Source organism: Kryptolebias marmoratus, linkage group LG5 (genome assembly GCF_001649575.2).
Source record: "Kryptolebias marmoratus isolate JLee-2015 linkage group LG5, ASM164957v2, whole genome shotgun sequence".
NCBI lineage: Eukaryota > Metazoa > Chordata > Actinopteri > Cyprinodontiformes > Rivulidae > Kryptolebias > Kryptolebias marmoratus.
The window spans coordinates 21156410-21182907 of NC_051434.1; the positions used below are offsets into that span (position 1 = coordinate 21156410).

Sequence of the window (26498 nt, forward strand, 5' to 3'; positions counted from 1 at the left end):
CAAACATGTGGGTATCCCAATTGGGCCTTTGTCAAGTCAGCTAGGAAATCCACTAAACACACCACGGAACAGAACAAGGAGAGGAACAGAGGAAAGAACATTGTCATTCCTTACCTTGCTGGAGTATCTGAGAAACTCAGAAGGATTTTCTCCTCGGCTGAGAAGCGAAACGTCTTCAACTACAGAATAGAAGTCCAGTTGTTTTTGTTTTTTAACTTTTTTTTAACTTGGTGTTTTCTTAAAATGAAATGGTTTTAGTAATTGACATTCCTTTAAGGAATTCTAGGCCCTTAATTGTTTTAAACCATTCATTATCGGAGACACGGGACATGCGAAGACTCTAAGATAAAGCTGAATGTGAAGCAACTCTGAAAACTGAACAATGTGTTAGTACCCTTGACTAACACCATAAATGTAAATGAAACATTATACAATAATGCAAAAAGAATTGTTTTATTTTAACATCATTATATATTACTATGCAATATATACTTGTATTTATATATATATTTTTTCATAAAACACAAGCTACTACAGAATACAGACAGTATGGTCAGCAACATAGAAAAATACTACAGTAGTATTGGCACAGATGAAGTAGGATTTATGGTACTTTACAAGTTATTAAAAAATGAAATAAATACATGTTCTTCACAGTGATGTTTAACTTTTTCTTTTACATTCAGTTTGAACACATGAAAGGTGATCCAGCATCAATGAAACAATGATAACACTTCTCTCACATATATGAATCAAAAGTAAAAGTAAAGGGCAGTCAGATACAAAAAGGTTCAAGTCAGACAGTTCTGAAGGTCGACAACACTTGAAAGGGTTTGTTGGGTTTACTGAACTACTCTGGATTCACTCCGAGTGATCACAGCAGCATAAATACATATGTAACAAGCTCTGATAAAAATGTTGCCATGAATGATATTCTTCCTCTCTCTTTAACCTAAGCTTAGAGGAAAATACTGTGAAACCTTTGAGGTAGTATCTCACTGGGCTGCGACTGGTAAAGTCTAGCTGACAAGTCGAGCTTGATTCGGTAGGCAAAAAAAATAAATTATTTATTTCACTGCAGTGTCACTGAGCGCTTGTGACAAAGCAATCAGCGAGGCATTAGACTGAGTTTTGCACCGCCAGTTAAAAAAAACAAAACAGCTTTTTTTGTACAACTTGCAAAAGTGTATTCTAGGCTGTGCACATCATTTCATTATCTGTGATACCAGCTTATCACTTCAGTTAGCCCAAGCTGACATTATCACTTCAGGTAACTCCTCCACATGAAAACACGACAATAGAAATGTGATTACAGACTTTGGAGCTGTATGCGCAGAATAAAATATTCTGTTATAAAAAAAATAAATAAATAATAAAAAAAGAGATTACACACGATTTAGTCTCAGTCAAGCTAATAGTTGTCCAGCAAAGCCTTTGGTGTAAGACGAAGAAAGCATTTGTCAAGCAGAAGTTGACAAGATTGTACAAACAGATTAAAGTCTGTTAGAAATGATAGCTTGCGCCTATACACACACACACACACACACATATAAATATATATATATATATATATATATATACATTGTTCAGCAACTTGCAAAGTACTATTGTTGCAAAGATTACTGTCACATCATCCACCCCTAGCTGTGGAGCTCTTGAGATGAGTTGAAGGTGCCCGAGACAAAATCAAGACGGGTTTGAGACACCTGTGACAAATCCATGGCTATCGTGAACAGAAATTTGTCACAATTTTGGAAATTGAACCCCCTACCCCCGCGACCGTTGCATTCTGGAGAACACCTTACATATGCTGTTTAAAAACGCTAACAGTCGCAGCTCGGTGAGATACTAACTAGTGGTGCAGCCATCCAACTCATTAAACTGTTTCCTGCCCTTGAAGAGCCTTGATGCCGCTCAAACATGTTGCTCCTCCATTGATTTCCAGTGTAAATACACATGGCCCTAAACACACACAGAGGCAAAGTCAACAAGCAAAAGCCTTACCCACACAAAGCACAAGTGTGTGTGTCGGAGGGGTTGAGCTGCTGCAGAATGACACACGATGAACGGCATGTCCTGAAGACTGCAGCGTTGCTTTCTGAGCTTTTTCTGCACCCCAAACGAAGCTCATCTGATTTGAGTCAATCACTGTGACACTCTGTGCTTACCATGCAGGGGCCGCAACAACGGATCCCCACAAAGAGAACACATTGCTATGTCATCAGTTTTATTCTCTGAGAACGGACACTTTGAAGACGAGACAATGGTTGAATGGCTGAGACGGACAGCTCAGTTTACTTCTCACAATAAACGCAGAACTCGACCTTAACGACAAAGAAGCTGCTTGGACTCTTTTTCTTTTTAAAGCTAGAAGAGGTCGATTCAAGGTTGTTAATAAAGTGCACCTGCCAATAAACCAGTGCAAAGGTTCAAATAGAACCAATGCACAGAACTACATTATGAAGCAGATCCACATGTTATGTGCAACTGCTGACATGATCTCAGAACGTGTTAACACCAAAAAATGGACAGCACAATGATGGGACAAAAAAAAGACATTTATATGCATTTGCAACAGCAGAAACAAAAAAGTACATTATTTCCGGTTCTGTTCATATCAGTATGTATCACTCTGGTTTATTAAACAATGTGTAAATGACTCAAAACCATCCCATTACCACTCGTTTTGTGAAGTTCTTTTAAAGTTTAGGTAATAATATCTAAACTAAATAAAAAATATGACTTTAACTGGAAGATTTTTTTATCAAGAGGTTAAAAATGGTTTGTTAAGCGAGCGATATAGACTGTTGAATAGAACTATTGTCTTGTTGTAATTTTGTTGTAATTTTCCGAATGTTGGTTTTAGATTAGATCAGCACGGCTGTCTGACACTACCACAAACTTTAATTAAAAATCAAAGCCAACATGGGGTCTTCTGTGTGAAGTTTCCTTCTGAAGTATGAAGGGTATTTTCTGGTTATTGTCATTGTGAAAATGAAGTCAAAAGATGGAGCTGGATGGTGATGTTTGCAGGCTCATTGAACACAAGTGTGCATCTTTGACTACAAACATTTATTAAATAGCTTGGTTTAGAAAGCTCAACAGCATACTGATTATAAAGAGTGGACTGAGCTGAAAACATACTGGCTTATTGGACAAGATTAACTTTTTTTTTTTGGAAACACAATGCCACATTTAAAGTGGGACCCAACTAGAGTATGATGTTGGTGAACTAACTCCCAGAGGCTGTAATTGATCTTGCACTTTAAAGGCTCCTATATACCATTCAAGATTTATAAAAAAAAAAATTAAAAAGGCCCCCAGCTGTGTTTTCTTTTCTCTAATGTCTGGGAAATTTGCACTTTGCACAAAAATATGACGTCCAACTTCCTACATTAATACAGTACTAGGAGCAATTCTGTTTTTATTTTATTTTACTTTTTGGTCACAGGTGGAATAAATGTGTGGACTTGGAAAGCTGCAACTCGGACATGTTTTTAAATGATACAAAACCTGTTTTATTGTGATAAGACAAACTGCGCAGTGCACGCCTGGCTTTATTCATCCTTTACCAGTAACCCATGCATGACTAAAAAAAAAAGATTAAATATGTAAATCTTCAGTTTTTTTGTTATTCTAGGTTAACTTGTTTTGTTTTATTCTTCTTAAGTTGAGGGCGAACCTGGAACCTTTTCTTCCATAAAAATAATGTTGTTGATTTGGTATATAGGAGCACAGAGGCATGTCTGCATCAGCAGTTATTCTGACAGCAAACAACTAGTTTTATACAGAATTAATCAGTTATAAATCGGTATCGGATGTGACAATCCAATCAAAATTAATTGGTGTAGAATAACCCATTAACTAACACAGCCACTCTAAGCCTTGTGTCATGTTAAATTCAAATGCTGATTAAAGATACAAAATTGTGAGCTACGACGTGACAGACACTTATATTTTGATAAAGGGTAATGTAAAGTCTTATTATTCATAAAGTAATCATTGTTGCTAATTATTGTGACAACTTAGATTTAGCTACATTTCAGTTTAGCCTTACTTCTTTTGAAAAATCCAAACGGCAGGTACAGAAAAACACGATGACACATTTTTCCCAGGGCTGCGTGAGTTCTGGATGGTTTGGCAACAGCAACTTAAACTCTCACTTCCTTAATACTGTCAGTGCGACAATCCAAAGAAATTTACAAGGCGATCCAACGCTTTGTCTTTTATATTAATACTGCAAAACACTTTTGCTCAAGTCTAATATGTAACTGTCAGGTACAATAACTGGCTGATCTGAAAAGGTAGAAGCAGATTTTAGGCTACATAGTTACATCTTTGCTAACACATAGCTCAGAGTTAAATGGATTTGGACACGGAACGTCACTATTAGATGGATGAGATGCGTTCACACTTAGGTGGACTACCTTTACTGTCAAAACATAAAAAATAATATATATATTTTGTATAAAGGAAGAGCTATTTTTGTACAACAAAATACTTCAGGTACAATCAATGGGGATAAATGCTGCAAATCTGTTTTCTAGGTTTAGAAGACAGTGTAGGACTATCATCAGAGTGAAGGTTGCCAACAAGCAGTGACGCTGACTCTACAGAGACAGCGATCAAGGCTGCGAAACCTCAGTTTGCATCTATTTGTGTTTCTGGTTGAGAATTTATAAGGCAGACAAACATCTACAGACAACCCTGTCATCAGATGTTTAGTCATGCATGGCTACACGTCACACTCAGACCTCTGAGCTTTCAGAAGAAACAGTCGTAGCTTTACTAATCCTTTCACACCAGCTGCTATCAGTGCTGACAGGTTGGACAGACGGATCTGATCTGTTGGTTTCCAGGGGTTTATATATATACACACACACACCGGATCACCATTACAGAGTAACGGTGAGGTTCTTTTCCTCCGTCTTTCGAACGCAGTCAGCCTCAGTCCATGAGCCTGTTAGCACCTTTATCTAAAGTAGCTGAGCCCTGCCACCAAGAAGAACTTCTCCAGGAAGAGCTCCGAGTCCAGGACGGCGATGTGGGCCGCGCGGCCAATCAGTGTGTTAGCTGTGTTGGGCAGAGCGTGGAACACGTTCTGTCGGATCAGCCGGCACTCTTTAGCCTCCACAACCGGCTGAAGGAGGTTGTTGATCATTTCTGTGTACACAGGTCCTTCAGATGAAATGAGCACAGTTAGAATAGGTGCTGCTGCATTTACAACTTGACCATGTGTACTCAGACAAACAATTTTTTTCTTTTTGCACTCAATCTCGTAAATAATTTTGTTTTAAACTAAAACACAGCCAAAGTTATATTTTAATTATTCAGCAGAACAAAATGGAATCTAACTATGATAATCTTATAATCCACAATGCAAAGATATTCCATTTAATGTTTTGTTTTTTTTTTCTTTTTTTGTGGCGGTCACAAGTAAAATGACAAAAACTTTTCGATTAGTTTGAAATTATTCTGGTTGCTATTGTAATTTGCTGTGGAACATTATATTGCATTAATGCAGACATTAGGGTGATGTTTACAGGTGGGCAAACTGGAGCAGGTGAGGTAAAACATGAACTGGAGCTCAGAACAGGAGAAGAGCCCATAAAAAAAGAGTTGGATTACAACTATTTGTTGATTAATCAACTAATCAAAATAAATTTAACTGATTACCTGACTACTAAAACAATCATTAACTGCAGCCCTAAGTTTCACTCAGACTCAATGTTTGAACAAAGTGCTAGTTAGTACAAATTCTGGTTTGGGGCCAGGATGGGAACCATGCTTTGGTCTCCAGTACCGATTAGTACATTGCTGGATCACAATTTAGAATCTGAGCCCTGCTATGAGTGGCTGTTTCCAGCATTTTCTTCCTGATTTTTCACTATGGTATCGTTCTGACTGCCATCTGCTGCAGGTAAGATACTAATTACTCTTATGAACTCCACACAACCTAAAGGGTACCTAAAACTAAACTTCACTTTTAAAGCCTTGCACTGTAAATTGGCAGCTGAGTGCAGCATCAGTGTTGAGAAGCTGCAGTGGGATTGGGATACAAATTCTCAAATTATATACATAAATACTGGAATATATATCATTTCTAACGCTAAAATAAACCTGCATGTCTCACCTGTGGTTCTGTCTCTCAGAGCTGTCCTACACATTTCTATTCGGGCAGAGTGGAACGGAACATATCGGTCCTGTGGAGATGCAACCAACACCACATTCTTGAAGAACTGCAGCCCTGAAAAAAAGAACACCAAAAGAATCCTCTAAAACACTGCTGCCTGTGTTTGGGAGAAAAAGGCAGAGACAGCAAAACAGAGGAAAGAAACAAATCAGTTGTAAAACGCAAACTACAATCACAGGGAACAATGACAGGCTTGGTACGATAAAGCTGTGTGAGGTTTGTTTTTTTCCCTTTAGTCTCCTGTCAGTGTGCTTTTAAGAGAGTTCACTGTTGAGTTTCCAATGACAGGGTTTGGATCATTTTGTCATCCCGCTGCAGCTCCAAAAGAGGTGAAAAAAAAAAAGAAGCATTTTCAGGCTTATCTTCTTCATGCTTATGTGACAAACGGCTGCTTTGTTCCATTCACACAGTGGGGAGGCCTCTCACAGCTCACTGCCACGGTTTGTGTGCTACTGAGCTGACACCCGCAGAAATTTGACAAACAAAAAGACAAGATGACAACTTTTTCATGAATATTTGAACAGCGCGTCTTTCAAGCTGTAGTCTGTAGAGTGAGGCCGTCAGTGCGCCGCCTTTGTTCACACTGCTTTCATATTGTACCTGGTTTCTGACTCAGGAGATAGAGGAATGTTTTCCGTGGATCAACGTGATCTCTGAAGGTGAGCTGCAGCAAGGATCCTGATTTCTTCAGTTTCTGCATTAACCACAGACCTGAGGAACACACACCCATGCGCACACAGACACACAGCCGGGCCTTGTTAGATAAAAGATGCTGCTGAGCACATAGCATCAAGCAACTGTTCTCCACAGCAGCATGTTTGCGGTGTGTCTTCATCTCAGAGCTGAGTGGAGGGCTCACCTGTGCTGACCAGCGTGCTGTTGTTGTACAGCGTTCCCAGGTGTGGGCCCGACAGCGAGAGGAAAGTGTAAAGCTTGGGCAGATAGCAGCGAAAACGAGGCCTTGTCAGCACAGACCGGATGATGACGTTCCCCAGAGAGTGGCCGATGAAGCTGGAAGATGAAGACAAACAACTGTCAGGGAGTGAAACTGGCAGCTCGAGTGAGCAGTGGAGAAATAATGACTGATCCCCCAATGCTGCTGACTTCAACAGCTGCTTAGCAGCTCAATACAGACTCTTCTTAAAGGTAGCGTCAGACTGGGCAGCGACTGCAGTGTTCTCAATATCCTTGCTTGAGTCGCAAAGGCTTGCAGTCTTGTCATTTGAATTTTGAAGATGTTCAAGACAAACTTTCTCTCACAACAGTCACAGAGTCAAGGTCTAGAAACCCCGAAAACTACCTAATAAACATCTGGTCCAAATCCAAGGTGGGAACGTAGCTGGCCAAAGCAGGTGGGTGGTGGTGGGCAATGACATCATGTGCAAATACACTTTTGCTGTGCTGTGCACGCACATAAAAAACAATAATTTAAAAGATTTTGCCATGTAAAATGCGGCCACATGGCTCATTGGTCACTTGGTCGCAAGAACTTATATTTTAGTGGGCTGCAATGAAAAAGTTGTATTTTCTTGCAATATTGGGTGTATGGTCAATATAACAAGATCTTGTACTACAGATTTCTTTCTAAAAACTGTCTCACAAACCACTATCAAGTTGGTGAAATGAGCACTGAAGTGAAGATGTCCCCACCACTCTAAACTGTTTGGGTGGCAGCAGTTTAAACAAACATGTGAGGCACTAGGACCACACGGTACACATAGACAGTGTTGTGAGCAGCCCTGCCCCAGCCACGTGTTGAGGGAAAGAGTCTCCAATGTGCATTTCTTTAAAACAAACCAGACTTATTGTTGAGTTCACGCTGTGATTTCTCGACTTTGAAGCTGACAAGATAAAGTTTGAACCTTTTGTTAATCCCTTTGAGTTGAGAGGAAGAGTCTATCAAACTTTGAGTGGAGGGGGAGGTGGACCAAAATCTGACTGTACCATTTAGCAAAAGTCCCCCTCCTGCTCCCAACACGAGCTGTTTGATTATCTGTCTTAATAAGCGTAAGCAACTTTTCTGTGATAAAAAAAATAATTTTAAAAAAGCATATAAAGGAGTTTCACTCTAATGTCCACTTCTTTTTGTGCTTTCTTCTGTAATTTCAGGGTGAAATATTTGTAGCTGTTGAGGGTTTTTATTCAGATGTTTTGATGCCCTGTGATAATTTTTTTAGAAACCAATAATGAATAAAAGTTTTTATCAAAAGAATAAATAAATAATCCAGTAAACAGTTTAATCTGACTGATAAGCAAAAATATTGGGGAAAAGTTCAATTTATATTAATGTATGAATGTTTCAAAAGAAATCTGAAAACCATGGCAGTTTTATTTATTTATTAGGTAAAACTACAAATTGAAAAAAAAACCTGGTTGGCTTGGCTCTTCATTAGGTTTTTAATTTTGGCCCCTTGTGAAAATGAGTTGGACCCCCCTGAGTTCAAAGGTCACACAGCCTTAATGAGAAGTTAGAAGGTGATGTCAAGCTGAAGAACCGTTTTGAGGTTGAGTTTGTGGCAAAAACCTTTATCTTAAAAATATTATATTTTAAATATTGTTAAAATCGCATCTCGTCAATGCAGCGTCTCGTCTCGTTTCGTGAGCTAAGTGTCTCAATTTACCCCTAATAACTACTCAAGTTTCAGTCGCCAACTAGTATCCAACAGTTTGCAGCCTAGTGCAGTAGTACCTTAAAGAAGGAACTGATTGTGCTGGTCATCCAGAAATCTGAAATCACCAAGATCTATTTACTTGGTAACTGTTAAAATGTCCTCATAGGCTCTGACAACATAGCTAAGTTAGAGGACATGAACTAACAGCAGTGGGAAATATTAGCTTCATCAAGCTCTGTCTGCCACTTAGTTTAATTACTGTTCTGTTGCAGCTCTGCCCACAATCCCTCATCGTTGTGCCAGCTCCCTCTCATCTGTCTCCTTTCAAACTAAATATAGAGATAATGTTGAAAGATCCAGATGCTGCCGTGGCAGTCCATTGCTTTTGTCTTTGATATGTGCTCTCTGGAGAGTATGTCACAATAAAAAGAGTTGGGAAACTTGGGTGGAAACACTAACAAAGAAACAAATTGGCACATTGGGGGCAATTAAGTGAGAAGATGAATAGCTTAATTTATTTAGAACTAGGCAGCAAAGTGCTGCTTAAAGGAATACGGTCTATCATGTGAAAGTCAGAAGCTTATTGGCACCATTTGATAAGAGCAATTCATCCATTTTGTGTCATTTATTCGTACTGGGTCAATAAATTATCAGGAAAACAATGATTGTCTTCAGCTGAGTTAAAAAAACAAAAACAGTCTCTGCTGCCATCTGCTGGTCATTAAGTGCTGTTTTAGTGTTCCTTCTTACTCTCGTATAAAATCAGAACCATTCAAGGGGGCAATTTGTTGAGATAACTTTAACTTTAACTTGTGGTTAACTTTAGCCACTGACCTTATCCTGCCAATGGTGAGATTGTACAGCTGGATGTGCTGAATGATCTCATCCAAAAGCCTGTCTGTCATGGTGTCGAAATCTGCAAACGTGTCCGCCTGCAGGGAGAAACAGCATGGTAAACAGCTGGGCCATCGATGCGCTGCATGTCACTTTAAAGTGCTTTCAACGCGTGTCGCCAAGTTCGCTCCTGTCGAATGCACCTGGTTCCTCTCAGACATGAGGAAGTCGAGTCTGGACCCCGGCAGCCCCAGCTCGATGAACGTCTTCACCAGCCGAAGGTCTGCACTGTTTCCTGCGCGAGAGCAAATTACGCTCAAAGTTGTTGTTTTTTTCCCTCAGAGTTTATTAGGCTGTAAAGGCACAATCTCAGAAAATATATTAATGGATTTCTAAAGAAGGATGCTTCAGAAGTGTCTGTACACTCGCTGGGAAATTAGACAAGCCTCACCGTCAAGCCCATGGACACACACTACAAGGTGGATGCCATCATCAAACTCCTCATCATCCTCTTCTGGGGGGAAGTAGGGGAGGTCTGATGCCAGGAGAGGAACGTCACTGTACAAGCTGGCTGGAAAGTTCAGCTCTTTAAGTAGCTCTTCTTTGGCTTTGTAGAAACTAGAGAAAAAAAGAAAAATACTTTTGTAAAAAAAATAAATAAATAAAACAAAATACAAGAGACTTTACGCCTACAGTTGTCTCACTTTGGGTCAAAACATAGCAGCAAATCAGCTTTTGCATTTAAGTGGTGGAACAATCACTCTGCCCACCTCTGAGCAAAGAAAAGCTTTTAAACTGAAGCCTGACATTCATAAGTAAGCTTCTCAAAGTTTAGCCTGTCGTTGTGCCAGGTTACAGGCTTCAGCCGTGCGGGAGTCAAAACAAATCTGCTGGCAGTCCCTGTACTTGCAGCTAATCATGACGGATTTGTCTGAGCACTCTTTGATGTGATTTAATCCACTCGGGGGGCGTTTCACCTCATCTTGACTTTTTCGCTTTAAAACTGCGCCCACTTCCCCCAATTTCGTTATGCGACACTTTCCAAGCGTGAGTAAGTGCCAGCTACCGCAGCAGATGTCACCAGCCGGCTCCAAAAAACCCCAGAAGATTTGGTGTTTTGACCTCGTTTCCTGCACATGGTTCACACAATGAACCTTCCGAACTTAATCTGGAACATGGACAAATCCTAATAAACATTATTTATTGACATGCTGAGAGGCATTATCTGCCTGAACCAGTTTTTAGGTTGACAACTAGTTTCTGTAAATGTGTAGTCAGACATCTAGTTGATAATTTAAGTGGAATCAAACTATTTAAAGAAAAAGTCTTTAAACTTTTGAGCTGACAAGGTATTCTACGCACTTGATTGACTAAAAATTTTTTAAACATTTATTTTTTCTGTAACAACTTAGAAGAAATGTCAAAAGGTTAGAGTAGTTACACCCACTGACAGAAAGTTGTGTTGGAAATTTAGAGCTTGATGCAGATTTCGAGGGTGATATTTCTATCATTTTTAGGTTTAACACAAAAACCCGATAAAAAGAATCTTCCTAAAATGTGCAATATAAAGTACAATACAAATTTTTTGTCTTCAGTGAACCATGTTTACATGTTTTATTTCAATTTCAAGTTGAAAAGAATCACAAATCTTTACCAACTTTTCCAAAAAGTAGACTTTTGGGTAACCATTCATAAACCTAGGCTAAATATAGCAAATGTTTTTGAGTAATAAAAATTTAAAAAAATACTGTTGATTTAATCACCAAGAGAGGGAAATTGGACTTTGTTAAATAATTATGGAGTCGCCATAATATGCATACAATACACTTTTTCAGTGCTTCGACCAGAGCTTTTTTTTTTAAATAAACTCCCTCAGGTGGGATTCAAACTGTGAGTTTATAAACTTTTTACTTAAGTTGTCTACTGTCAGGCCACATTATCGTTTTTTAGCAAATGTTCTCAAAGAAGTGACTCACAATGCATATTTGTTCTTAGCAATAAACTCAAATGTACTTTCCAAGCACAAGAAAACATTAAATAATGGACCCAACAAATCAAAGGAACTGAAATATTTGCAAGGCGTTTTATGTTTTGAATCTACAACATTTTAGAAAAAATTAGTAAGCTTTTGTTATTTTACTAAAATATTGTGTTTATGTTGAGGTTAAACAAAAAATAATAATCCAAATTAGGAAAACATATTTACACTTTTCTTTAAATCAAAAATTGTAACTTCTGATTACCTGCGAGTATTTTCAATGTGACTATTTTGGTCCACTTGTCAAATAGTTTGGACACCACCTACGTACATCTGTTGTATGTGGACAGTTGTTGTCTTGTTCAAAGACTGTTTCAAGGTTCTGACTCAGGAGGGGTAAGACATAGACGCAGGGTGACACTGACGTACAGTAGCTCCATGCCATTGAGGTCCCTCGAATCCCTACCAGAGGTACCCTGTGGCTCCCCAAACCATGATGCCAGGACTAACACCAGTGTGTCTCTCAACAATATTGGCAGGGTCTGCCCTTGAAATTGTTACACGTAGACACACGGTCATGTGTGGTAATGAAGAAACAAAATTTACGAGTCTGGCAAACAATCCAATGATTCTTCCTTGGTGTGGTCTTTCCTGGGCTACCAGAGGCTTCAGGATGTGTGTGGGGGTCCTCATGTACCAATTGAAGCCAAGTGTGACATCCGTACATTCCATATCTGTATTTAAACACTATAATCACCTAACCTCATGCAAACCCACAATATGACCCCTATCGAACTCCACCCAGTGCTGGTAATGTTGTCTGATGCATTTATGAGGCATTCTCTACATCTGCGGACTTTCACTCACTGTTTTGACTAATTATTGAACAACTGCCTGATAACACTATCGCTCCACTTGTGATGCCACCATTTATGCCTTCTGGTGCTCAGTGAAGACGTACCAGCTGTTTGCAAATGGTGTAATTTAAATACTGGTCTGCATGTGGACCCAATTGCATCCAAACTGGACCATTCCTTCTGCCTCTTGAACTTTCTTTTTTGTCAGTGAGTCCATTTTTTATATCCTACTGACTACCAGTAGTTCAAATTTGTTCTCTGTAGAGGACAACTGTAAACCTGACTATCACCCACAGACTGGATACTACTGAAATAACTGCTTTGGATATTTACGGAGGACTCTTCAATGACACCAAATGTGAAGGGGTGGGGCTTTGGCACCTTACACAGAATGGGAAATTTAAAAAGTCAGAATGATATCCAAAGACACTTTCCAAACAAGGAGGGAGGCAGTGTACAGTGATTTACAGAACCAATAAATCCTATGTTTAGTTAGAAAAAGCTCCAAAAAACCATCAAAAGAAAATAATAATCGTTAGGATTCAAAAATGGAGAGATTACTGTACCCTGGGGTTAAAAAAGCTGGGATTTTCAAGTAAATGAGGAGTCAGATACAGTTTTGTCACAGCAGTTGGGAACTAAACCGAAAACCAGTGCAGTAAACACTGTTTGCTCTTGATTTTGCCACATTTAGCAACAAAATTAAAGAACAATGTTGAAACAAAGCCAGAAACCTAATTTCTGTTAGACTGAGGTGACGTGGAAATCTGTTCTATGTATCACAGAACTCTACAAAGTGTCTGTGTTGTTTTGAGTGTGCATTATCTTAAACATTTGTGAAGACATTAATTTCAAACAAAAGGGAGATATTGGGTTTTAGAAAAAATAAATAAAAACATAGGCTTTCAATCAAATCATGTCATTTTAGAAAAAAACATTTCATATTTTACATTTCAAAGAAAAACCACCAGTACTTCAATAGAGTGGTCTGCCAATGGAAGACTTAGGGTGATAAACTTTTCTGAATCAACTTCAGAACTGTTACTCAACTCATTCCGACTATAATCTGATACAAAAAAAAATCAGATTCAATAAAAAAAAGTTGTTTAGGTTTATTTTTTGCTTTTACATAAATAGAGGGTTTAAATGATTTTCAAATGATTGTGTTTTACTATTTTTATTAAACTCTTTCTCAGTCACATGTAAAAAAATAAATAAATCCTGCCATTTTGTCAAATTCTGAGCAGGCACTAAGACAAGACGAGGTGTCTTATCTTATCAGGTGTCTGTGGCCTGATGCCCCTGCCAACACATACATTTGCTTTTTGTTTCTCACCACAAAACTTGTGTGTACCTTTACATTCTTATTGTTTACTAATAATACATTTGGCAAAAACAACAACTCACTTCAGCATCCGTTCATTGGTCTCTTCATCCATGTTGAGTGGCGTGAGGGACAAAGAGGAGATGATGCCGAAGGACCCCAGGGGCTGATGGGTAATGGGCGAGGACGCCTGGCGAGCTGATATTCCACTGATAGAGGGAGAGTCTCTTAGGACAGATGAGAATGGCAGACAAGTTGGCGCACAGGACACCGACATGTTAACCACCTCCACCATCTTCTTGTTCACAAAGGCCAGGCCCGAGTTAGGAATCTTCGAGGGTTTAGTCTGACAGTCACCCGTTGACGTCCCACCGAGAGGAACCGATGGCAGTATTTTCATGGTGGTCAGGCCTGTCAGCTCACTCGGCCTCGGCATGATGGTAAATTCGTTGGACTGCGACTCTTTTCGGGGTGTCTGTAAGGGACCCACTTGTGGTTTGTCCACTGTGCATTGCAGTTTGCTCTGATGTGAACTCCGGCACTCATTCTCGGAGCTAATGCCTCCCTGCTCTGCTGCACTTTGACGCACACATGGCTTGTTTCTACAGCTGCAGGATGCTGCCTCTGATTCACCCAAATGCACATCCTCTACTGAAGTGCTTCTTCCACTTGTGTGTGTTTGATGGTCCTTTTCCTTCCCCTGGCTGCCAATAACAGCACTTCCCTTTACATAAGAGCTTTCTTCAGAGTCTTGTAAAACCAACACTTCAGACTCAGCTCTTAACGCTGATTTGATTCTACGCGTCTCTGATGGGTACTGCTGAGAGTCTGACTTCCCAGAGGTAACATTCTTGAGAATTTCATCAGGATTTCTGTCTAGCTGAGAAAATTCACTCTGCTCTGAACACAACTCCAAACCCTGGAGATAAACTCTGTCTGTGTCCTGGTTGGGCAGCACACGGTCCTCCTCAGCATCTTCTGGGCTACTTATCTGAGGTGCAGAGAGCGACTTGGTCAGTTTGCTGAGCTGCCTTTGCTGCTGGTCCTCCTCGTAGGGCAGGGAGCTGATGGAGGTGAGCGAGGCCTGTATACCTCCACTTGGAAGGCTGCCGTTGCTCTCCATCTGCAGACCTTCCACACAGCTGCGATGCACTGCATGGTTCAAAACAATTTGCTTCGGGAGCTCCCGTTCACTCGAGAAATCCAGCGAAGGCCGCCCCTGCAGTGCAGTTTCCACAGGCCATGCCACCGAGCTGGGCTCGCTCTCAATGCCCGAGTCAGAGATGAGAGAGGATGAGCGCCTCATGATCTTAGAGCCCACTGAGCCTTTACGATGACGTCTGTCTTTTCTCAGGTCTCCGGGAACGAGAGGTGTAACTGGATGCATAAAGGTCAGAAGGGTGTTATTGGGAACATCTTCACTGTCATCATCTATGGAGTGACTAAAAGGCAAGGTAGAGTCCAACTCTTCTTCTGTGTTTCCATTCTCCTTTGCTATATCGTGGTTTCTACCATCATAAGGTTGAATAATATTTTCTGTGACTTTAGGAACAGAGGAGTCATCCATGCCATGACTCAGGCCCCCCTCCTCCTTGTACGGATCCACACCATAAAGCCCAACTGCACTGTCATTCCAGCCAGGAATGCAGCTCTCCTCATGCTGGCTTTGACGTTCTGCTGGTTCCTTGATGTTCTCTGCCTCAGCTGCAGAGAGTTCACCACCGTGCTCAGTCTGAATGAGGTTCTGGGTACGTCTTACATCTGTTCTGCTCTGATCTCTGATTAATGAGACATCTACGGGCAGCTCCAAATTTTCCTCACTGTCTGAGGAATCCAGGGGTGTCGCTGGCGATCTGTTGTCCTGGCTTCTTTCAGGAACCATTGTGGCAGGACTCATGGTGAGATGTGAGCTGGTTTGCTCCTTGGAGTTTTCAAGGTTTGGCACGTGTGACACTGTCTCTGAGAAAACAAGGACATTCTGTTTGTAGTGAGCAATTTCGCTCTGAGAGAATCTATCAAACTTTAGCTAAAAAGGACTTCTCATACACAAAGTGGAACAGAGTGCTTTACACCAAATTAAAATAAAAGAAAAACAGAAGGAAAGCAACAAACAAGGAAACAGAAACAAAACAGCCACAAAGAAGATCATGTAAAACAGCAAAAGGTTGTAAAAAAAATTAAATAATGGTAACTCTACCAAGCAAAAACTCAAAAAACTGAGGAAAGACATTTTTAATTAGGAAACGTCAGAGGTAGGTAGCAAAAATTTAAAAATGATAAAAACAAAAGTTCTGAAATTTAAAGATTAGTAAAACCATAACTCTAATAAAAGAAAAAAAAAATTAAAAGTAACTTAAAATAAATGTTGTTTCTTTTACTTGCAAATAAGCATAAAAGTAGTTAAGGCTGAGTAAAATTCATAGAAATTAAAAATATAATAAGATATAACTTAGGTAAGACTCAGATTAGAATTAGATAGAATTGATATAAAACTTTGTAAAAAGCTTTCCAAAGGACCTGAGGGGTCTGGGAGGGACCATAAGCTAAAATAAAGTTTAATCAACAGGAAGAGCTAAGACCATTAATAACTTTGAAAAACCAATAAATTAATCTTAAAATCAATTCTAAAGCACACAGAAAGCCATAGCAGAGACTTTAATTTAGGTGTGATGTGAGCTCAATTTATGGTCTTTGTTAACATTTTAATTTTTTTTTTTTTCATTCATGCATTCCTTGTGACATTTTTATTGTGCTATCTGAAACAGAAGGATTCATTGCAAGAGTTTTCCTTCAAGGACTACACCTTCGTGTACTCATCGAGATGAAGAAAATGTTCTGCGATTCATATCATAATATCTAAAATACAATTAAAAAGGACACCAAATGGCCGTGGGCCATTAGGAGACACAGCAATATAAAGCTGTATGTTGTCAGATTTGTGCTACCTGTTTGTGGAGACTCGACATATCTGTCCTCAAAGATGATGGGCAGGCTGTTCCAGTCTCCATCGATGTCCAGGCACTCAACAGGTAAAGGAGGCATTTTGGTCAGGTAGTCTGAGCTCCGCACCTCGGTAGCTATCTGCCCATGTCTGTTGATACTTTGACAGGAGAATTGTTTCATAAATGGTTTGTTTCTCTCCACTCAGAGAGGTTACTGTAAGATACTGATACTTACAGGTCCTCCTGAAAGGTCAGAGAGATCTCTTTGGGGTGCTCGGTAAAGAAGTACGCTTCAGAGAACCTCCTGACCTGTTGTTACCAGAAACAAAAAGAAACAGTGTTTGTTTTTTTTATTATTTAGCATTATTTAGCATCTAGAAGGAAAACTAAAATCCCAGCATTCCATGAAGGAATGCATATTACCTGCCCCTTTTTTTAAATTTTAGACTGAGATCATCTGATGTTGACTGATATCATCGGATGTTGAGAAATGACGTTGCAGCTGCTTTTGGTCAAACCATGAAAATGTCATCATCTTGCTTGATCTTGCATGATCGGTTAGCACTTGGAGTATGTGTTGTGAATCACTGTCAGCTACTGCCACACCCAATTTTAGCTCAAGATCTGCAAAATTCACTGAAGTAAAGTCGTCTTTATGCAGGCTAAGGTCAAATAGCTGTGGTGGCCATCTTGAATTGAGTTACTAAATAGTTATCCATTGCTGGCAAAACTTTAAACATCAATGTCGTACCAGGAGTTAGCACTCAGAGTCTTTGCCGAGAATCTTTGTCAGCTACTACCACACTAAATTTTGACAAAAAAACTGAAAAATTGACTGAGTTAAAATCATTTTAATGAGGCACTTACACACAGACATGTGCAGAAACATTATCATCTTTCGCTTTTGGAGGCAGGCAATAAAAAGTCGAACTCTGGAAGTCTTTAACAGGACCGAAGCAGCATGCTCTCCCTCTGTAACTAATTAGAAAAGCGTCATCCCTGACAGTCAGCTGCCGTGACGGGCACATCATCACAAACACGGTTTCTTGTGTATTTCCTTCCTCCGTAATTACAGAATAAGTGTTAATTGAAAGCCTACGTTTCCTGCTGGGATGGAGGCTCGACAGTTACCCTCGGGGTAATCTAATACAAAAGCAAACATGTTCATCATTTTCAGATAAATGAAACTAAACAGTGCAGAATAATCAAGTCTTGGGAGCTCCTCTACTGTGAGGAGCTTACAGTGTTCAGATTATACAGTCCAGTGGTAAGATAAAAAGTGCACCAGGAATCATATCAGCCTGATTAAATTGGTTTCAGCTGGATACAGTTCTGTTTACTTTTCACCACAGTCAAAAACTCAAGACAACATCTTATGTTGAGAAAAGACAAAGATGTAACTGTTTTTATAAAACCTTGGAAATAACAATATGCACAATGTATTGCAAAATGTCATGCTCAAAGAATGTATTGTGAATGACTCTCAGCTACAACCACATCAAGCTTTAGCTGAATATCTGTTAAATTAACTCAGTTATAGCCATTTTTGGGTTAGCTAATACCAATTAGCTGTGGTGGGCCCTCTTAAATATGATTCATTCCAGAAGTTAATCAGCCGTAGATGTACAGTATATCCAATGATTATTCTCCGAAAGTTTTTTTAAAATCCATCCAGTGGTTTATGAGATTTTTTGCTAGCAGACAAAAAGAGTCGACTCCAACAGTTAACTCTAAAGTTTTAGCATGTTTTCTGAATGACTCTTAATTACAACCACATCAAATCTCTGAACAATATATTTCAAACTGGCTGAATTAGATAGACATTATAGATAGATAGATATTCCCTTTGGCTTTGGCAGCCATCTTGTATTAGGTTGAGTTCAAAAGTTAATCAATTGTAGAGTGACATCAAATGATTATTACTTGAAAGTTTCCTTAAAATCTGACCAGCGGTTTATGAGATATTTTGCCAACAGACAGACAGAGTTGATTCCAAATAGCTATTGGCAAAATTTTAAACAAAGATTTTGCACAATTTGTTAGTGCTCAGAATATCTGTTTTAGGTCAGTCTCTGCTACTACTGCACTTAATGTAAGGTCAATATCTGTAAAACTGGCTGAGTTAGAGCTATTTTTGTGTTCTTATGGTCAGTTGGATATGGAAGCCATTTGGATTGGACTGACTGTACATTCCGTGATTACTTTCTGCAGGTTTCATAAAAAAATATCAAAAGATTCATGAGATATTTTGGAAAAAAACAGGCACATTCTCACACACACAACCAAAACCAAAAACATTACTGACCCCTTGCCTGTTAGCCTCAGGTTTTGAAGTGCCTTTGTGTTGTTGTTTGATCATAACTTTCAGGAAGAATCAATGCTTTTACTTATATTTTTAAAGGACATTATTATAGTTTTGCTGTATTATGGTGTAACATCCATACCTGACTCAATGGTGTTGATTAATGATGCCAATTTCAACTCATAAACAAGAAAAAATGTCATTTGGTGTGTGTGTGTAGCTGTAAAAAATTAAACTAAGTGTTGAAGATCACTATCAGCTACCACCACGCCAAATTGGAGCTCAGTATCTTGAAATTTGACAAAGTTACAGCCAGTTTTCTGGTGTGTAGCTGTGGTAGCCACTTTTAATTTTGAAGAAACTGTAGTATAGCTGGAGGTTACTGGTGCCAAATCTTAGCCCAATATAGCTACAAATGACTGAGTTTTAGTATGAATTAGGTGTGGTGGCCATTTTGAGTTCTAAGAAAAAGAGCTTAGAGGGTATAGTTAGAGGGTACTTTAAGCTACTACCACCCAAACAGTAGGTGATGATCTAAAAGAAAAAAAAAAAAAAAAAAAAGTTTTAAATTCCAAATAAAGAGCTTAGCAATCTGTCAGAACTAGGAATAGGGCTGAAGGTTACTGTCAACTCTTACCGGACCAAATCTTAGCCTAATATCTCTAAAATGTATGACAACCATTTTGAATTTTAGACAAAGACCTTAAGAAACCGTTAACACAAGGAGTACAACTGGAGATTATTTTTAGCTACTGCCACACCAAAATTGTAGCTCAGTATCTTGAAATTCAAAGACAGAGGTTAATAAACTGTTAGCACTGGGTACAGCTGGAGATCACTGACAGCTGTTCCGGCATCAAATTTTAGCTCAAAATGTCCAAAAACAACTGAGGTACAGCCATTTTTGGATCAACTGTGACAGCTATTTTTAATTTTGAAAAAAAACGAAGTTGCTTCCTATGCTTTTCTAATGGCAGGCCCCAATGAAACATTTTTATAGACTTTCCTGCCGCTTTTTTGTGCACAGGAATGTTACAGTTTTACTTTTAAAGCTCTACTTTTTCACATAGTAACAATCTGGATTCAGCTCCGGTGAAGACTTTGTCACATTTTCTTGGTCCAGTCAAGGAAGGTATTTTTACCCATCCGTTCTCAGAAAGTGCTTCTGGCCAATTTTTATTCAGTTATAAAACCTTTAAAAAAGAAAAAAAAAAAGCCCGGACATAACACACGTTAAGGAGCTTCCTTAAGCAGCTCTAACTCAAAGAGTTACGAAACCCTTCCTGCTGTTAGGAAGTATTGTGGTACTTTTGCGCAGGTGCTGAGAGTAAAAAAACCTCCCACTATATTTAGTCTTTTTAGCCCTGAGCTGCAATAAAAAACCTTCAAGAACATGCAGTAAATGGTTCCGGTTGGACATGATGTTGTTCTGAGTTATACCCTGAGCGTGTGGTGCTCTTGGGCCAGATGGGACAAGATGTGAGGGTTGAGCACAGCAGCCTCCAGGAAGCAGCTCCATAGAGCAGCCAGCTGAGCGCAGAGCTGGTTCACATCCTTGCTGATCTGCTCGGCCACCTTCTCATGGTTTTCCTGCAGCTGGGACACACATGTAAAATGGCTATATCTCAGCCAACTTAAACCCTGTCTGTATGTTGACAAAATATTCAATGAATCACTGGAAGGATTTTAATAAAACTCTCAGAAAGTAATCACTGGGTGTACTTCTACAACTGATTAACTTTCGGAGTCATCTGAGTCCAAGACGGCCACCACAGCTAATCGACATTAGCCTACACAAAAATGGCTACAAAGCAGTAAATTTTACAAATCTTGAGCTAATTTTGGAGTGGTAGTATATACAAATTAGCAGATCCTCTGAGGGCTAATACATCTTTTTACAACATCACATCAGATTGCAAATAAAATTATTTACAACAGCGGTCCCCGTTTGTTTTTATTTTCATTATTTTGGATCACGGACCAATTCCACAAAAGAATATTTTCCCACAAACTAGTGGGAAATGACTAGACTAGTTCTCCAGCAAACTTTGTTTTTGTTTACTTTTGCTAGGGTTAACTTGCAGATTTGCTAGTAAGTGAAAAATAACTGTTACTGAGTCAAACGCAGGAAGGAAACTGTAGCAAATGTGGTTATTTTTCAAAATAAAATACCCTGCAGACCAATATATATATAAATATTTAGATGAATATTTTTAAGAACTCTTTTTATGTTTTTATTATTACTGTGCTGCCTGGTACCAAATGATCCATGGACCAGTACTGACTGGTCCAGAAGTCAGGGACTTCTGATTAACAAAGGTTGACTAAAACGGCTAAAACCCCACACCATCTATCAATTTTCTTTTCCTGCTTTTCCATGCAGTGCCACAAGGGAGCTGGAGCCTATCTCAATTCTGAGAGAGACAGGTCGCAAGTCCATCACAGGGACACTTATGCCCCTTTTACACTGGCTCTACTAAAGAAGCCTCGCTCTACTTGGCCTGGCTTGGCTCGGCTCTAAAAAAAATTGCATCGTGTTTCCAACGGCCAGTTTGGTCGGTAGCAGAGGAATGCCACCTTGTATTTTTTTTTTTTTTTTTTTTTTTTGGGGGGGGGGGGGGCGCTAACGAAACTTGACGCCATTTGTGGAGACAACGGAAGAGCTATGGACAACGGTGGCCCTGTGTTGTTGCTGTTTTTTAAACTTACGGGGATTCTCCTGAGACTTCAGGAAGAGAGGCGCAGTGGAAGAAATGCTCTGGATGCCCCAATTGTTGCACAGAGTAGGATAGCTATTATCCGCCGGAGATTTCAGGCTTTACAGCGCCTTCAGCTGGGGGACAGACGGTCTAAACGTAATAATGTAATGTAACGTAACGTAACGCAATATCTGATTACTTTCTGAAGGTTTCATTAAAATATGCTCAGTGATTCATGAGCTATTTTGCTAACACAACAGACCAGCAAACAGACATGAGAAGAAACATTACTGTTCTGCCTTTGCCTTTGGATGATAATAATGAAGCCTGAGTGCAGAGCCATGGACCTACTGTACATAGCAAATGGGAAAACTTTTCTGCACCCAAAATTATCTGTTTTTTTTTAACCCACCCACCTGTAACTCTATGGAGAGCTGATTTAAAGTTTCTTCAACAGGCAGAACATCTGTTAAACAAAAGTGTTTTTTTATTAAAGGCAAATATTTTAAAAATGTATAAAAGTAGAAAATAGACAGTCATTGCAGACATATTTTGATATATGAATGATTAAAAAGCACAAAGTAGTTTGAAAAAATTACAAACAGGAGAACAACAGCATGAATGCATACTCAGTAAAATGTCCCAAAATAAGGACCTAATTTAAAACAGATGGTTCTGTACGGACCTGGTTCTAGTGGATCCAGTTGGAGTTGTGGGATTTCCTTCATCAGAGTGCTGCAGTAGGTGTGCAGGCCTTTGTGTGCCACCAGCAGGAGGCGACAGAGGCGCCGGTGCCACGTATGAGCTCTCTGCAGGCAGTTTTCACTGGGCACATAAAAACTACCCTGCATGTATATATATTAAAAAAGAAGGGAACACAGGAAACATCAGCTGTTGCACAATCAGTGGTCAGCCACGCACACATACACACACAGAAAAAATGACTGTGTTAATGATGGTTGTGTCTACAAACGTGAACCTTACGGCCTCCTCTACAGCGGCTGCGAGAATTTGTTGCACTTGTTGGAAGAAGAGCTGTTTCCTCCATGTACTCTAATGACATGCAGGATGTTAGAAACAAATGGTCCCTAAAAAGAATGGGCTGTTTGCTGCAAGGCAGATCAATGCGACTGTGTGGCACATTTCCACAGAGATTCCTCTTTATTGGCTTTAAAAGGTTCCAAGTTTTTGAAACAGGAACCAGCTTGTTTGTCACAGCTTGTTTGAGGATGCAGACATAGCACGCAGTACACAGTGACACTGTAGATCAGTGGTTCATATATGAGAAGGACATCTGACATATAAACTGGCTGATGGTACACTTCTTGAAATGGTGAGAAACAATGTTTACTCATGTGTCAATGTGGATTCATTCAGAGATAAAAAGGAGAAAAAGCTGCTTCAGAACAAAAATGACAGAGACAGATGAAATCATGTGGTGTGAATTACAGTACAGAGTAAAAAAAAACAACTAAAAATATCTTTTAATCCTCACATTAAAAAGGTTCCCAGGATTGCCTTATTATACCTGAACAATATCACTTAAACAAGAAACATCGTGTCCTGAAATGAAGCAAAAAACTGCTACATGCATTTATCACTTCTAGGCTGGACTATTGTAATTCTTTATTCTTTGGGTGTCCAAAAAACGCTTTAAAAACTCTTCAGTTGATCCAAGAAGCTGCTGCCAGTCTTACTTCTAACAAACAAAGCTCTCAACTACCAAGCTCCATCTTATATTAAAGATCTTATTCTTTCATATTTTCCGAACAGAGCACTTTGCTCTCAGGCTGCAGGTTTTCTTGTGGTTCCTAAAGTTTCTAAAAGTAGAACAGGAGGCAGAGCGTTCAGTTATCAGGCTCCTGTCTTGTAAGGTGAGGTAAGGTAAGGTTCATTTATTTATATAGCACTTTTCAGCACAAGGCGACTCAAAGGGCTTTACAACACAGGAACAAAATTACAAAGTTACAGACAAAATACAAGAGAGAAAACTAAGCTAAACAACAATACAAAGTTACAGAACATGATAATGCCAATTAAGGTACAAGGTACAAGATAACTAAGCTAAAACATGACAATGCTAACTAAGGTACAGGATAACTAAACTACTAAAACATGATATTACTAAACCAAGGCACGAAGAATCTAGCTAACAGTGCCAAGGCCCGCTAAAACAGCCAACATAAAAATGCTAAGTTAATTGAATTGATAGAACTAAAAACATCGATGCTAAGAGGTACCAAAAAAAAAAGGCCCGCTAACAGCCAATATGAATATGATAATGACAAGAATAATAATAAACTAAGAGGTACCAAAAGAAGGCCCGCTAACAGCCAATTATATATAAAATGATAACTAATTGTACAGTAACTAAGCTAAGTGTACAGGAAGGCTAAATAAGCTAAAACATGACAATGCTAAAATTAACGTTACCAAACTATCTAAAAGTACCCCAGGACCGCTATACAGCCGAAGTAATAATTACTGACTAAGATAATGAAAAAATTAAACTAAATGTACAGGGAGGGTAAATAAGCTAAAACATGAGAATGCTAAACTAACGATACCGAGCTTTCTAAATGGCAGACGTAATGATTACTAACTAAGGTAGAGAGAGGGGGGGTTGGAGTGAGAAACTTCTAAACTAAAAGGTACCAAGATAATGAAGGAGGGAAGGAGGGGGAGGGGGCCGGGGGTGAATGCAAAAGCTTGATAGTCTAAGAAGGCCAACGTGAAATATGCTAAGATAATTAAACCAGAGGTTCTGAAGTATAAGCTAGATAATCTAAGAGGCCTACATGATAAATAAGCTAACATAAACGTCTAAGCTAAAAGGTACCAAGATAGTGAAGGAGGAAAGGAGGGGGAGGGGAGGGGAGGGGAGGGGAGGGGAACCAACTTACAGTTTCTGTCTGTGAGGCTGTCACCCTGTCTATGTTTTCTTTCCTTTTTGATCCCTTAGTTCTGCTGCTGTAGGCTTAGACTGCTGTAGGACAAACTGACCACATTTGCTCACATTTTATCCAATTAATGAGAGACTGATGGAGCAGATTGTTGTCATTGTTCTAAGTTGAGGTTCTGTTTGATTGTGCTTCATTAAAAAAAAAAAGAAGCTCACTCCATATGAGCAATCTGGAGACAAAGTGTCTCAAACAAGTGAAGAATTTTTTAAAACTGATTTTCTCACTTTGAGCCTGGGGGGAAACACTGCTGATCATGTTTGATCAGTTAAAACATTTAAAATCAATAATGGAGATCAGCAGTTAACAGTGACAGTTTGATTCAGTTGGGAAAAAGTGACATAACAAGGACAAAAACATTTAATTTATCTTCCCAGTTCTCCATTGGGCTTTTTAAACAAGTGCTGTAATATAGACCATCCAGCAGATGGCGATCTAACAACAGCAGAAAAGGTTTGAAACGTTTCACCGTCAAAGCTTCACATCACAACAGACTCGATGCCATAAATGCTGCTTCTACTGTTCTTTTTCAAGAGTTAAAGATCTCAGCCCATTGAACAAACCAAATCTAAGAGGTTCTAGTATCTGTGCCCGTCCACTGGATCCTGATCCAAAGCAGCTGTCTGAGGAGTTCTTCTGCTGGTTGGGATGTTTGGACAGCAGCTCTCCACTCTGGAGGCACGTGATGGCTGACTGACTTTCGGAGGATGTACTGTAATTTGCCCCGAGCGCCTAGAGTCGCTGGCCCTATCATCATACATGTGTGCTCTGTAATTCCAGCTGTGCGTATACCAGAACCAGGAAGGAACATCTGTATGCTTACTTTCAGAATTCTCGATGGCTTGATAGAGACTTACTGGGATCAGGTTAGGAGTGAGACACAAAGAAAAATAACTTATTTTCTGTACGAACCAGTAATTATCTGTAAAATATAGTGTCTCTCTCAGTTGATGTTTGAGAAGTTCTGCAGCCCTCCCCACTCACATTACTTGCTATCAGTCCAGAAACCAATCACTGCTGCTGTTGTTTCTGACAACTTGTCTGGTAATCAGTAGTAATCAGTAGATGTACATCTACAAACCTTTGGAGTCAGCAGATTTAAGATGGCTGCCACAAACAACTAACTTTAATAACACAATAAAGGCTATAACTCGTTAATTTTAAGGATATTCAGCAAACATTTGATGTGGTAGTAGCCGACAGGTATTCATACCATATACTCAGAGAATGACAGTTCAAGTTTTGCTGATCTTAGACTAAAAAGGTCTTAGTTTAAAGCTCTGGCATAAAGGGAGCAGGCAATATTCATTCCTAGGAATGCTAGGCCTTTATTTTTTGATGAATTTGGGTTTTAAATTCACTAAAAACAGCAAATTTAACTGCCTCTTCTGACACCAATTTCTTTCCTTCATTAGAAACACATTTGACGATTCAGAGGAAAAGGTGCAGTGTTAAAGGGGAAAGTGATAAAACTAAAGGTTAGCTGCAGGGAATTTTTTTTTTTTAAATAAATAAAGGTGAAAGAGGAGCGGGCGTTGTGAGCACGTTTCACTTGCAGCTGTGTGGTACGTGGCATTTGTGAGCAGAACTCGTTACCCTGATCAAACGAGCAGCCCCCTGTTCGAGCTAAACACAGAGCTTATTAAAGTGCTCAGCGAGAGGTGGGAGTAAAAAAAAAAACATGAGGTGGAGTGGAGGGGGATATGTGGAGCTCATTAGGATTTACAGTGCGGACCGTGACGTCCACAGGAACCCAGGAGATGGATGTTAAAACAAGGAGTAAAACGTGAAACCTGG

General features: G+C 39.4%; 1 protein-coding gene across 3 annotated transcripts in view; it reads right to left on the reverse strand.

The window, feature by feature from the left end:
* Window positions 1-437: 437 nt before the first annotated feature.
* fam135b (family with sequence similarity 135 member B) overlaps window positions 438-26498 on the reverse strand; it is a 64204-nt gene continuing 38143 nt past the window's right edge. For 2 of the 3 annotated variants that reach the window (XM_017428352.3, XM_025008621.2), the window contains 13 exons: window positions 22427-22586; window positions 22158-22207; window positions 20483-20638; window positions 16976-17049; window positions 16744-16898; window positions 13882-15757; window positions 10091-10257; window positions 9843-9934; window positions 9640-9737; window positions 7053-7204; window positions 6794-6904; window positions 6134-6247; window positions 438-5178 (listed from right to left, as the gene is read on the reverse strand). In XM_017428352.3, the coding sequence (XP_017283841.1) occupies window positions 4973-5178; window positions 6134-6247; window positions 6794-6904; window positions 7053-7204; window positions 9640-9737; window positions 9843-9934; window positions 10091-10257; window positions 13882-15757; window positions 16744-16898; window positions 16976-17049; window positions 20483-20638; window positions 22158-22207; window positions 22427-22586 (3411 nt within the window). In that variant the 3' untranslated portion in view covers window positions 438-4972. The remainder of the gene's footprint in view (window positions 5179-6133; window positions 6248-6793; window positions 6905-7052; window positions 7205-9639; window positions 9738-9842; window positions 9935-10090; window positions 10258-13881; window positions 15758-16743; window positions 16899-16975; window positions 17050-20482; window positions 20639-22157; window positions 22208-22426; window positions 22587-26498) is intronic. The other variant, XM_025008620.2, reaches the window with a different exon arrangement.